This window comes from Rhinolophus hipposideros, assembly GCF_964194185.1.
Source record: "Rhinolophus hipposideros genome assembly, chromosome: 20".
NCBI lineage: Eukaryota > Metazoa > Chordata > Mammalia > Chiroptera > Rhinolophidae > Rhinolophus > Rhinolophus hipposideros.
The window spans coordinates 40,733,308-40,747,893 of NC_138066.1; the positions used below are offsets into that span (position 1 = coordinate 40,733,308).

Below are 14,586 nucleotides of genomic sequence, written 5' to 3' on the forward strand. Positions count from 1 at the left end.
CTCTACTACTCCTGGTAGAATCAGGTACTAGGACCAGGTCTTATATTGTCTCCTTCACATTTTGTAGATGGTCTTTCTCTTTGCAGCACAGCCTTAAGAAGCAGAGGGTTCAGCAGGGGCTGGGGAGGTAGGAAAACCAGTGGGTAGATCCTCTATTAACAGTCATAAATGCAGGATTCTTCTCCCAGAGTTTAACTCCTGATTGTAGCTTGTTTCAAAAGTTAGCACCTGCTCCACTGATTTCCTTGACTCTTATTCCTGCTTCCCGCCACTTCTGCCCCAGCAGTCCTTATTTATTCATACTTTGAATATCACCCAGGAAGGAATTCTTTTGAATGTCAGTTATTTGGCTGCTTTCCCAGCTCCAAGAAAGGTACTAGAGACTGCAATCTGCTTAGGCTGGTACTTTGCCTTAGTCTGAAAAGTCTTAGTCTGTGCCTGGTAAAGAACGTATGTCTGGAGGGAACTGAGTTGGGGGCTAGACAGGAAAGCTGGGCAACATGGTAGTTCTTTGAGAGTCAGATCATCACTGCGTAATAAATCTATTTGTTGGTTGAAGAGTTAAGAATTTCCTCCGTAGTTTGGGGCTGAAATCCATAGGGGCTGAGATTTGTTGGCTAAAAACTCCCTGGTCCCTTCATACAAAATATACAACTACAATTGGATATACTACTAAATAGCTAACAAAAATAAGGCCATCTGATCTTTTGTTTTTTGGATAAATTTTAGAAATATAGCAAGTTTGGAAAGTAAACTCCTAACTCTAATAGTTAATAAATAACACAGATATAATACAGATGTAAGTATTTTAAAGTATGTAAACTAACACACTTTAAATATGGGATATGAGAACCCCCCAAATATAAATGTCAAATCATTGAAGTTTAAAAAATTACAACTCAAGCTTCAGTGATTTACATAAGACAGTAAGGCTAAAGTCAGCTAGCTAATCAGCACAAAAGAAGGTGTATTTTAGTTAGTGAAGACTTTTCTGGATGGTTTAGTACTTGTTTCTCTTTCCGTTAATATTTCCGTCAAGAATTCCAGATGTCCCAAGATCCATTTCAAATTCTTATGCCAACAAAGTCACTGCCCAGAATGTTGGGTATTCTTTTATTCAAATGTTTATGCAGATATTAATTCTAAAGCCAAATGTAAGTAATTGTTATTAAGTCGTGCATATCTTTTCGTACTCTGCTAATGTCAGTTACCAAGAGTTAACTAATATACATTTTATTAATTTAAAACCCCTCAACCCCCTTTTTCTTCTTTGCCCTCTAAACTCTGCCCTAATGAAAATTAGGATTTTCAGTATTTGAGAACCACAAATGAGAAATCTGTTGAGGTTTTATTTTATTTATGTTTATATTTTTGTAATAATAGCTTTATTGAGATATAATTCACCTACCATAAAATTTACCCTTTCAAACTGTACAATTGAGTGCTTTTTATATATACTATATATACTATAGAGTTGTGTAACCGACACCACTATCTAATTCCAGAACTTGTGTTAGTAGTCACGTCCCATTCCCCCATCTCCCAGTCCCTGGCAACCACTTATCTACTCTCTGTCTCACTGGACTTGCCTGTTCTGAGCATTCATATACTAAATGGAATCGTACAATATGTGGCCGTTTGTGTTTGGCTTCTTTCACTAAGCATAATGTTTTCAGGGTTCATCCATGTTGTAGCAGGTGTCAGAACTTCATTCCTTTTTATGGTTGAATAATATTCCTTTATATGGATGTACTACATTTTGTGTATCCATTCATCTGTTGATGGATACCTGAGGAGTTTTCACTTTTTAGCTATTATAAATAATGCTGCTATGAACATTTGTATCCAAATTTTTATATGAATATATGTTTTCAGTTCTCTAGAGTATATACCTAGGAGTAGAATTATGGGCCTTATGATAATTATGTTTCACTTTTCAAGGAACTGCCCAACTTTCCCATATCACCTGCACCATTTTACATTCCTACCAGCCATGTATAACGGTTACGGTTTCTCCACATCCTCAACATTTGTTATTTTCTGGAGATTTTTTTGGTTTTTTTAATTATAGCCATCCTAGTTAGTGTGAAGTGGTATCTCATTGTGATTTTGATTTGCATTTCCCTAATGACTAATGATTGAACATCTTTTCAGCCATTTGAATACCTTCTTTGGACAAATGTCTTTTCAAATCCTTTGTCCATTTAAAAAATTGGGTTACTTGTTCTTTTATTGTTAACTTGTAAGAGTTTTTTTTATATGTATTCTGGATACTAAACCCTTATCATACATTTGCAAAATTTTAGCTCTTTTTTTAAAGTTAAAACCTACTCCAGTAATTTGTTTACCCACCCCCCTCCACACACACAAAACAGTCCTTGTTTATTCCTACTTTGAGTGTTACCCAGGAAGTAACTCTTTTATAATTTGACATGACTTGCAAAATTTTTCTCCCATTCCATGGGTTGTATTGAGATTTTATTTTAATTACTATTCTTACTATTTGTTTTTCTCTTGGTATAAAATTTAGAGTTCTCATCTGTTTGTATTATAAATTGGGGACTAAAGAAATTAATTGGACTTTTGCATGATTTTGTGTTTGCCACAGATGTATAAGATCTGACATTTGCTGGTTCCTAGGCAAAGCATTCTTTTACATCTTTTAATACTAAGTACTCATAATGTCCTCTGCTTTTAACAGTGAATGAGACTTACCTGTACACTCAAGGACTTCTTTAATATTTCAGTGAAATGAAAGTGGAGGAGGTATTTTGGGGTTCTAGTCACCGATTTTTACCTTTAAACATTAAGATATTAAACCCTCCGGCCCGGTGGCTCGGGCGGTTAGAGCTCCGTGCTCCTAACTCCGAAGGCTGCCGGTTCGATTCCCACATGGGCCATTGGGCTCTCAACCGCAAGATTGCCAGTTCGATTCCTCAAGTCCCGCAAGGGATGGCGGGCTCCGCCCCCTGCAACTAAGATTGAACACGGCACCTTGAGCTGAGCTGCCTCCCCGATGGCTCAGTTGGTTGGAGCGCATCCTCTCAACCACAAGGTTGCCGGTTTGACTCCCGCAAGGGATGGTGGGCTGTGTCCCCTGAACTAGCAACAGCAACTGGACCTGGAGCTGAGCTGCGCCCTCCACAACTAAGATTGAAAGGACAACAACTTGACTTGGGGAAAAAATAAAGTCCTGGAAGTACACACTGTTCCCCAATAAAGTCCTGTTCCCCTTCCCCAATAAAAAAAAAAAAAAAAAAAAGATATTAAACCCTGCTATGTGCTCTAAATTTGCTCTTATTTGAATAACAGTTTTCACCCCTACCCCCCATCCCCGTCACTCCACCTGTGCCTTTTCTACTTGTTCTGTTAATGTCAGCACAGGATAGGGGAAGACATGATTCTGCTATTTAATTCGGGAAGAAATATATGGACTATAACTGTTGGGGATTTGATGCTTTGGAGTAAAGGGTATTTTTAGAGAGGAAGCTTTTCTCAGAAAATACATCGAAACAAAGTACTGATGTGTGCTTCAGCAAGGATGGAACTGAAAAAAGTTAAGTTAAGCGAAAGAAGCTAGATGCAAAAGAATGTGTATGGGGGGCTGGCCCGGTGGCTCAGGCGGTTAGAGCTCCATGCTCCTAACTCCGAAGGCTGCCTGTTTGATTCCCACATGGGCCAGTGGACTCTCAACCACAAGGCTGCCGGTTCAACTCGAGTCCCGCAATGGTGGACTGCGCCCCCTGCAACTAGCAATGGCAACTGGACCTGGAGCTGGGCTGCACCCTCCACAACTAACACTGAAAGGACAACAACTTGACTTGGAAAATAGTCCTGGAAGTACACACTGTTCCCCAATAAAGTCCTGTTCCCCTTCCCCAATAAAATCTTTTTTAAAAAAAAAGAATGTGTATGAATTGAATATGTATGAACATTGTATGGTTCCATTTACATGAAGTGTCCAGAAAAGGCAAATCTATAGAGACAGAAAGTAGATTAGTGGTTGCCTAAGGCTAGAGGTAGAAGGGGAAATGAGTATAAATGGGCACAAGAGGTCTTTCTTGGAGCAGTGGAAATGCTTTTAAATTGTGGTGTTGGTTGCAAAACTCTGTAAATTTACTAAAAATTATTGACTTGTACACATAAAGAAAAGAAAAAAAATATTTCTATGGGGTCTTTTAAGATCCCATAATCTCCAATGTGATTGTTTTCCTCCAAACTTACTTTTATTTTTTATTTTGCTTTTACAAACTGAAGACCTTTTTATGATTTCCTTTTTCTGTGCCGTGTATCACAGCTTTCCATCCTGCTGAAGAACCAAGATGATCTTGATAAAGCAGTTGACATTTTGGATAGAAGCTCAAGCATGAAAAGCCTTAGGATATTGCTGCTGTCCCAGGACAGAAACCATGTAAGTAGCCCTGTCATGTCCTGGCAGCATAAGACAGAGCTGCTGGACTTCAGGAATTGGACTTGCTTCCTTGCAGAATTCTGTGTTGCTTAGCCACTGCTAACGTGAAAACTTAAGCGTGGCCCAGCCCACTGTTTCAGTGGCCAGCTAGTCGTCTGCATTTGATTTTACTGCCAAGCCAGATTATCAGTGTTAAAGTTGCACTTGACTTCTGATGTGGGAGAAAGGCAAACATTTCATGATAAAAGATAAATTTCTTTTTCTCTATATTTATGTTCTCTCAATTAGATTTCGACCCCAACAAGAGAGATTTGATTAGCGTGGGGTGCTGATAAGCAAAGACTGTCAAGGATTCGAGACTGTCATGCTTTGTAAACCCAACTCCCACAACTCCTTAGCAACTGTGTCTTTCCCTTGGGACACTTAGGAAACAAGCTTTTCTTCTGTTGCTTGGAAAAAAGGCCATGGGGCTGAAGGGCCCCTTGTAAATTACCAGCGTCTGCCTTCCCAATGGCAGGCAATCTGAGGAATTCTGTCTTACGCAGATTACTCTCCTAAAGGACACCTGGGGGCCTGCATTCCACAAAAATGCTTGTCAACTGGGTCTGTCTTCTAATCACTGATTCCTCTACCAGTTTGCTTCAGACACGTTCCTGAAGGTTCCTTGGCACTGTTTCCTTTCCTTATGCTTGAAGACAGCCAACTGTAGACAGCTGACATTGCTGCATGAGAGTTATGGATGCCAGGACTGAGTGGAGATGGAATGGTGCTCATGCTCCGTTTACTGTTAGAGAGACTTGTGGAGTTGGGCTGTCCTGTTGATTAGGGGAAGGCACAGGAGAATGCAGTTAGGGAGCCTTAGCATAAAGAAGACATGTGCTAATATTACAGAAGTGTCCTTCTGCATGAAGATTGGTCTTCTCTCCCCCAAATGTGTCTTTTTTCTGGATATGTTTTGAGAAGTATTTTGAAGTAAAATATATACTTTATTATTTCATTTCTGTTTAACTTCCCTCCTCCTCACCATCCTTCCTTATTGCCTCTCATAGAAGGTCTGAATGTAACCTAGCATCCAGGGCTTATCACCAGCTACCCCAGTCTCATCTTTCCACATCCTTCAGCATACTCACCCCATTCGACCATTTTTCCTTCTTCATCTCAACCAGACAATGGATATTACCTTTCTTTTTTTTAGGATCTAGCATGAATTACCTACTATAATTTTGGTCAGTATTTTTGGCTAAGGCTGTTTTGATTATTCCCTGTTCCTTTAGTCACTGGATATAATTTGCATACTAGTTTATAGGTTGCTTAGTAATTGCCCTTTACTTGTTGCATATTTGTAAGTTTTACCCCAAAATATTATATAAATATTATATAAATTTACCCCTCGGAAGCAGGAGCTTTGTCTTATTGTTTTGGAGTCTCTTCCCCACCCATCCTCTTAAGAAAACATAGTGAATGTTTCTGGAATTGTTAGCAAGAGTCACACAGAGATCATAATATTCAGCAAATCCCTTCATTACAGAAGAAGCTGGAATTGGGGTTTGGTTTAATGATGTGATTGCTTTTCTGGGAGCTAACTACCCAGATTGTAATCACTCGACTCCTCTGATGAGAAGGTATAGACAACTGGTTCTTTACATCTGCTTTCCCATTTATTAAGGGGTGCACTAGGCTACAGGTAACTGCTGCAACACCCAGAGCTGTTTGAAAGATGATCACCATATATATTGATTAATTGATTTTTACATATTCCTCTAGTCTTTGGCCATATGTATACATACTTTAAGTGTTGTCATGGTATTTGGCCAATTTTCTTAATTATTTTTTCATTTAAATTGTCATGCACATTTTTCTACGTTAATGTACAGTCTCCATAATTATAATTTATAAGGATGCATAATTCTCTTCATTGTGTATACCATAATTTACTTAATATACCATTTACATAATTTACATAATATACCATTTTGCTACTGTTGGGACACTTAGGCTGCTCCTATTATTTGCCTTTATAAAGATGTACATTTAAGACTTAACAGTGATAATGGTAGTCTTTCCTTGGGAATTTTCTCAACTACACTTGAAGCTTCTTAATAAACAGGTGTCATGATCTAAAATCGTTATGTGGTCAGGAATCCCACCTCTAGAACAGTGTTTCTCTGTGATGAAATATCAGTTTTGTTCGGATTTCCAATCTGCCATGGATCAATTCTTTTTAAAAAAAAAAAAAAACCTGAAAAATATAATGAAAAAATAAACTAGAGACATACAAAGTACAAGCCCACAGTTTTTATTGTTAGATTCAATAGACATACAGTCACTCTGCCAAATTGCTGTAAAAGTTTTTAAAGAGTTACTCTCCATGTTTGTACTTAGCTGGTTGAGGACTGTACCCCATAGGCTGTGGGCTGGCCCCTGCCTGCCGAGACACTGGAAGTTCACTGCTCCAAGATACATACCGTGTTTCCCCGAAAATAAGACCGGGTCTTATACTAATTTTTGCTCCAAAAGACGCATTAGGGCTTATGTTCAGGGGATGTCATCCTGAAAATTCAGGCTAGGGCTTATTTGCCCGTTAGGTCTTATTTTCGGGGAAACATGGTATCACCCTGGTCTTCATCTCCTGCTGAGGACTGTCAGACACTTTGTTTCTCTACTTAGTTTCCTCTATTTTTAGCAATCTTGCCACATCTGCCTTTTGTTACCACCTGTACCATTACTTCCCTTCTTATTTCTGTTTTTAAATGTGCTATCTCTTTGCTCTGGGTTCCTTTTCTACTGAATTTTCTATGGCAGCTTCTAATTTTTCCTCTGTCTTCATCTGTCATCAAGGTATAGTCATACCTCTCCATCTCACCTGACAAGGCCATGTCTCAGACCTCAGTATTGTTCTTACCTGAGAACTCCTGGATTTGGTAATCACAGAACCTTCCCTTAATCTGAAGAGCCTCTTTCTCTGCCATGCTGTCTACTGCCATTTTAAGGTACTTATTGTCTCCTTCAGTAGTTCTGGCTGCCCTAGGCCTCTGCCTTGGGCCATCACCTCTTAGCTTATTCTTATTAAAGACTTCTCTAAACATGTGTACATCTAACTCTTAATTTATCTTTCTGCTCTTGACCTTCTGTAACTCTCTAGACCCAAGTCTCCACTTTCACAAAGTAATCTCAAACTTAACATTCTTTTGTCTCTTGTATCTGTATACAATAAAAACTAAATACCCAAGCACCTTAAATTGAGTATGGCATTTTGTTTTGTTACCTCACATTCTTTCTAACAAAAATAAACTTCTCTGCAAATTTTGCCCACTTCCCAAATTTCTCATGAATGAATTTGACACTATCTTGTCTACTATTTAAGTTCAAAACATCAAGGATAATCTAAAGGGTAATTCTTTTCAGTCTTCCAAAAGTAATGGGGAAAGTTTAGGAAGATAGAACAAAACTTAATGTGTCTCATTCAATTTTGGCAACTTTTGGGGGGTCCAGGGTAGGCATCCATTACCATCAGTCTACACCTGGGGAAACTGAGACTTAAGAGTGACTTGCCTTGGGTGAGGCAGTAAATAGTGACAGAGCTGATCTAGAATCTAGATATCCTGACTTGTAGTCCAGTCAGGATGGTAACCTATCAGTTACCATCTAGAAAGGGATCTTGGAATAATTGTAGTCCTCGGGAAACCTCACTCGGGTTCCTCCACAGTTCATTAGAAGCAGGACAGAAAATGTCATGCTACCTATGAGAAAAACTTGTGAGCTGTGTCATTATAAGCTGTGTCATTGTATTCCCCAAGCTCAAAAAATAACTGAGCTTGGAAAGGTTGAAGAGAAGCCAAATTGTTAAGGGGTTGAGGTCACTTTTATATGTAAATAGCCTAAAAAAGCCAGAAACTCTTTAGTCAGGAAAGACAGCCTAAGCATATATTTAATTACAGTCTGCAAAGCATTGAAGGATATTGATAATAAAAACAGATTTATTCACCTAATCTAAATTTGGATGAGCTCCTTGAATATTGATGGTAAAGAACATAGCACAGAATGAAAGAAAATAAGAATTTGTATATAGGGTGTAAACATGGCATCTGTTATTCAAGTTGTACAGCTTCAAAACAGATTTTTTTAAAGGTTTTTAATAAATTCATGGGTGTTAAAGCTGTAAATTTATTAAATTGCTTCCACAACTCTAATAACTATCATAGTCTTCCATGTAAATGTCTCTTGGTGCCACCATTGAGACAGAGGACTGGTGAGACCCCGGGTGCCATTTCTTGGCTCCTGTTCCCATCAACCTAAGTAGAGCGCACACACACGTACACACGTACGCTCCACCCCTCCCCCCATACATAGTTGAACCCACTTGTTCCTTTTGTCTAGTAAAACCAAATCTTTTAATCAAGATAATTTGTGGGTTGACCTCTTTCTGCTCATCTCCCAGCTTCCACTCACAGCAATCTCTATGCGTGTAGTTCCCTGGTAATGTTTCATGTTGTTTGTGTCAGCCACACACCCCGCTTCCCACAGAGGCCTTCAGTGAGGTTATCATTGAATGTTCAAATGCCACCTTCTATTTGCTATCTTTAGATTGTTCTGCTAGCTACACACTTCATACCTGTTGGCCCTCTTTTCACTGTACTATAGCCCCCTTTTATTTTTCCTAGTCTCACCTTCTTTCTTCCTCTTCTTCCCATTTCTAAGTCTTGTTCAGGATTCCCTGAATCCTTACATCAACTTCATTTTTGTTTACCATGCCATTCTCTTTTATCTCCTTAAATCAGGGTTGTCAAAGTTGGCTGAATATTTCAAACACTTGGGGACATTTAAAATATACCAATCTTTGGGCCCCATCCCCAGAGATTCTGTTAGAAGTTGGTCTGAGGTGTCAGAAGCCCCAGCGGCCATGCTGAGGTGTGGCTGGGGTTGCACAGCGTTGCCTTAAATTGAAGCCCAGCTCCACTCCTAAGACCTTGATGCTCAAAGTGAGATCTGTGTGCCAGCGGCGGCAGCAGCATCTCCTAGAAGCCTGATGGAAATGCAGATTCTCAATCCCATCCTAGGCCTGCGGTACCAGAGTGCATTTAACAGGTCCCAAGTGATTGTGTGCCTGCTTGGAAACCTTTACTGATTTCCCTTCATCTGTTTTCCAAGTTGTTGCCACAACTTCAGCCTTTAAAAAAAAAAAATCTATACTGTGCTGGCTGTGAAACCTATTTTCCCGTCTCAACTTTTAGATCTTAAAGTTGAGGGTTTAGAGTATATGTTCTTCGGTACATTTCTAATTTGTGCTGCCAAGATGTATGTGTAGGGGGCCCTGTGTCTCCGCAGATGTCCTCCGGGTGTCATCATGCAGCTCTTCTTCTGACTGCAGGGCTGTGGACTTTCCTTGCCCTTCTTCACTGGCCTGCTTCCCCACGATGTAGCTTTGACTGTTTTTTCCTCTCTGACTCTCAGCGGAGAGCTATTGCACATCGGAGGCTTCAGCAAGAACATTCACTTCCTCTTGGTTTTGACTTCCCGTTAGAGCAAGACAGTTTGTCAAGACAGCCCTGCATGTGATAAAGTCTGGCATGGGGAGACTAGAGGAGGCTGCTTGGCAGCTGAACTCACCCCCGGGAGCGGGAAGCCTTTTTCCTGGAGGACAGGATATAGTGTGTTTAGGTCGGACTGTTTTGTTGTTTTTTTTTCTTGTGGGAGGTAAAAAATAGAGAAGCAAGTAGAAACTTTGACCCAAATTATTTATAAATCCCAAGTTCCCATTCCCACTGTCAGCAGTGCTCTGGATATTTGTAAGTACATCGTGACATCACTTGCTCACCTCCAAGCTTCAGTTTTCAGCTTTCTCAGTGTAAGGGCCTCCTTTTATTGCTTTGTGTTCTCTCTAGGGCTGACCTGGGGGCCTGGCTGGGTCAGTACAAAAATGAAGGTAGAGGTGGTAAGGCTGCTGACCCTGTGCTGAGGTCCTTGACCTCCGGCAGAGTGGTCCTGCCTGTGATAGCTTTTCCCAGATGAACACAGTCCCTAGATGGTTCGTATGTAAACACCAGTAATAGGAAGCAGCTGGATCTTCTTACCTTAATTTTCAGGGAGTGATTATGGTTGGGCAAGAAGCAGCCTATCAAGCTACTTTTAAAAATGCTTATTTATCACCCAGAATTTTGTTGGGCAGGGAGGTTGCCATCATTCTCTGTTCTGGCCCCCACTCAGCAGGGGATTTCGCTGCTGAAATAATTTCCTGCTATTCTTCCCAAACTCTCTGGAGAATTTTATGAGAGGGTATTTACAACTCTTTTCTGTTTGGCAAATTAGTAGAGGAATGTCTGTGATTCCTCCTTGTCTAGGTCATCATCGCCTATTAAATTGGGGCATTGGGTCTCAGTGCTCATATGTCGGTGAAACTATAAGACTAATCGAGCAAACAGTGATTTTCTTTTTTTTTTTTTTTTTATCGGGGAAGGGGAACAGGACTTTATTGGGGAACAGTGTGTACTTCCAGGCTTTTTTCCCAAGTCAAGTTGTTGTCCTTTCAATCTTAGTTGTGGAGGGTGCTGTTCAGCTTCAAGTTGTTGTCCTTTCAGTCTTAGTTGTGGAGGGTGCAGCTCAGCTCCAGGTCCAGTTGCCATTGCTAGTTGCAGGGGGCACAGCCCACCATCCCTTGCAGGATGCGAGGCAACCTTGTGATTGAGAGGACGCGCTCCAGCCAACTGAGCCATCCGGGAGGCAGCTCAGCTCAAGGTGCCGTGTTCAATCTTAGTTGCAGGGGCGGAGCCCACAATCCCTTGCGGGACTTGAGGAGTTGAACCGGCAGCCTTGTGGTTGAGAGCCCACTGGCCCATGTGGGAATCGAACCGGCAGCCTTCGGAGTTAGGAGCATGGAGCTCCAACCGCCTGAGCCACTGGGCTGGCCCCAACAGTGATTTTCTAAGACAGATTGAGGAGTACGATTTGGGGGAAATATGGGTAGCTTGTGTATTGAAAGCATGAAGGCAGCTGAGAGAATGGGGAGTCCTGGGGAAGGGGAAGGGAGCTTTTCTCAGCCTGCCTGCTTAAGATAGCCCGGCCTTTTTCCTCTTGCAGACCAGTTCCTCTCCTCATTCCGGGGTGTCCAGGCAGGTGCGGATTAAAGCTTCCCAGTCTGCAGGAGATATAAATACCATCTACCAGCCCTCGGAGCCCAGAAGCAGGCATCTCTCTGTCAGTGAGTATTTTTTTCCTCTCATTTAATTTATCTTCCCATTTTTTAAAAAAATTATTAATTAAAAACCAATCATCAATCATTACTGACTGCTGCTTTGCACAGAATAATCCTTTATGCCTTTATTTGGGGAGAAGGGGTAAAGAAATGACTAGGATGATAGCCTCAGGAAGCTTAGACTATAATGTGATGGTGTAAACATCCCTGAAAAAATGATCTCTTCAAACATCTGCTTGAAGGCCTCCAGTGGCAGTATACCCTCATTTTTGACCATTCTTTCCCCAAAGGACTGTGGATTATGGAGTTAGGAATCAGGTCCAAGTCTGAGTTTTGACCTCACACCTCTTGCTTATGATTCCTGAGGTGTCCCTATGCTTTAGGGAAGATGCTGACCAGTGAAACTCTTGAAGAGTCAAACCAAGTTGTCTGGGAAGGACAGGAGACTGTTGACACAGTATCCAGCTGGCCAGCTGGGAAGAAAGCTGTGTAGCTGCTGCCAGGCCTCCTCAGGAAAGGAATCTAAATTAGGTCCGTGTATTATACCAGCTAATGCCCTATGCTCTGGATCTCATTTCCCAGAGTCTGAGGAAAAAAACCCATTTCTTGAATTGTAGAATTTGTGCAAGGAGGAAACCTGGCTTTATCAAACATTTGTGTTGAGCCTACTGCCCTAATGTTGCTGAGACTGAGACCCCTGCTGCCACTAGGAAGCCAAGTTCTATCCGTCCAGGTAGAATTGCATCAGACTGAACTGCTTTCTGAAGATCTTGAGCTGAGCTCTGGGAGGTCTGAGCATCAGTCCTGTCACTGAGCTTGTCTGAACGATAAGCCTCCTGAGCGAGCAGCAGGAAGAATGTGCTGCTGAGGCACTGAATTTGCCTCACAGTAATTTCTGGAACCCAAGCAAGCACTGGTAGTATTGCCAAGCTGAAAGTCTGGTGATGAGTTTCATATTTTTCTAACATTGTGGATAATAGGTGGTTGTTTTCCATAAGCTGGTTGAGGAGAGAGAGCCCGCACCCCAGCAAGGAGACCCTGTCCAGAGAGAGTATTTCTGGCCCCGGAGAGTGAGGGGCTGGGAGTGCAGCATCGTTCATTTATGGAGCAGCAGTGAGGACCGATGTGGGGCAGTGACGGAGCCTTAGGAACCCAGACCCCTATTGGCCAATTAGAGGAGGATGAGCCTGTAAAGGATACAAGAAAAGAGAGACCAGAGCAGTAGGAGGGAAAGGAGGCTTTACATGGCACCAGCCAAGTTATAAAGGATAGATCAAGGGTAAGAGACATAAACTTGTTCTTTTTATCCACAGCTGTCTGAGTGCTTGCTGTGTTGGTACAGGGTAAGGCCTTCTGGAAGCAGAAGGAAACAAGAGAGGAGTCAGGTTTACAGCAGGCGGGAGTAGAAGTCCTAGCAGTGGAAATAAGGTTGAGGTCAAAGGAGAAGCTTAGCGATTCAACCTCCCACCAAGGGGGGGCGGGGGGATTTTTTTCCCTCCTCCTCCACCAACATCAACATACCTGTGAGTTTTTAATGAGCAACTGACACACAGGTCATTCAGCTCCCACTGCAACATTTTCAGTGGTGAGGAAGTGTAAGGTAGCTCAGTGCAGTTTTAGACAGCTGTGTTTATTTGAAGTTCTTCCTTATTTTGAATTGAAAATCTGCCTTCTCTCACTTTACCCATTGACTTTCTAGTACTGCTCTCTTGAGCAACAGATAACATCTTTCATATGACAGGTTTTCAAATATTTGAAACCAGCTATCATGTTCACCTTTTGTTTTTGACATCAGAATACACATACTTTGAATTCCGATTTTTTTCCAGCCAGTTAGTCTGTTAAACTAGTTCATGCTAAAACCTAAAACAAAACAAAATAAAAAAGCTACTAAGTAATGAGTTAACCCAAAAGAGAGCCCCTGTGAGGAGGTCTCCAGACAAGGCAGATGGAGTTTCCCTATGTGAAGATGCTCTTTCTCATATTTTTGCTTATGGAAATTCTACCTACCCTTGAAGCTGAGTGCAAGCCCCTTTTCTTCCATTAAACACTGGTGCCCTTCAACCGTGTAGCTAGCCAAGCCCCAACTAGAGGACTTGTCCCTGTCAGATTCTCACTCCCATTCGGTCTAGTGCGGCTCAAGTGCCTTGGCCTCTGTTTTACTCCATCTTGTTCCTTGTCTTGCCGCTGCCCCCCCCCCCCACAGTGAGGGCAGCCAGATTGCAACCTCTGAGGAATGGGTAGCGATGGATCGAGGCAGTCGGTTCTTTCAAGGAGTTTGTCCATGAAAGAAAAAAAGAGGTGGGATAGTGACTTACGGGAATGACAGAAGAAATAAGCTCAGGCTGTTTTTCAGCTAGAGGTCTGAGCAGGTTTAGAAGGGAGGCACAAACACAGCTGAAAGGAGCATTCATGGTGGTGAAGAGGGAATCCTAGGGGAACTGACTCCGCTGGAGAGGAACTGGGAGGGCTTATAATGCCTTGGCAAGGAGAAGGGGTGCCCTCTTCCTCTCAGAGGAGAGGAGGACAAATTCAGGCAAAGGAATAAAAGGAATGTTGAAAGAATGGGATGACTTACAGTGACACGAGACAAGAAGGAGTAGAGAGCTGTGCAAAGTCCAGTCCTGATACAGATTTGAAGAGTGGAACCCGAGGCTGCAGAGGCAGTGACCATGCACAGGAAACAGTGGTCAGCTTCCCTCACTGCTACAGTTTCTTACTCCTTCTTGTTATAAATTCTCCTGAGATACTAGATGATACCAGAAAATGTTTAGTGGCGGCATCAACTTCAAAATAAAATGAGAATTTTGAAAGTTGAAACACGTGGGCTGTTTCCAGCGTCTTATGGGATGAAAACGTTGAGAAGCTCTGTTCTGCACGGACGGTCTGGTGTGAGCGTATTGGGAAATAATGGTTAAGGTTTTCCATTGAGGAAGAAAAAATGATTTGATTCCCCCCGCATCTCATCTGCACCCCAGAGAGAATA

The 14,586-nt window shown here is 41.8% G+C and overlaps 1 protein-coding gene across 2 annotated transcripts in view; it reads left to right on the forward strand.

The window, feature by feature from the left end:
* Positions 1 to 14,586, forward strand: part of MAP3K3 (mitogen-activated protein kinase kinase kinase 3) — a 54,918-nt gene that overhangs the window by 24,327 nt on the left and 16,005 nt on the right. For both annotated transcript variants that reach the window (XM_081029585.1, XM_081029586.1), the window contains 2 exons: positions 4,298 to 4,411; positions 11,486 to 11,606. In XM_081029585.1, coding sequence (XP_080885711.1) covers positions 4,298 to 4,411; positions 11,486 to 11,606 — 235 coding nt within the window. The remainder of the gene's footprint in view (positions 1 to 4,297; positions 4,412 to 11,485; positions 11,607 to 14,586) is intronic.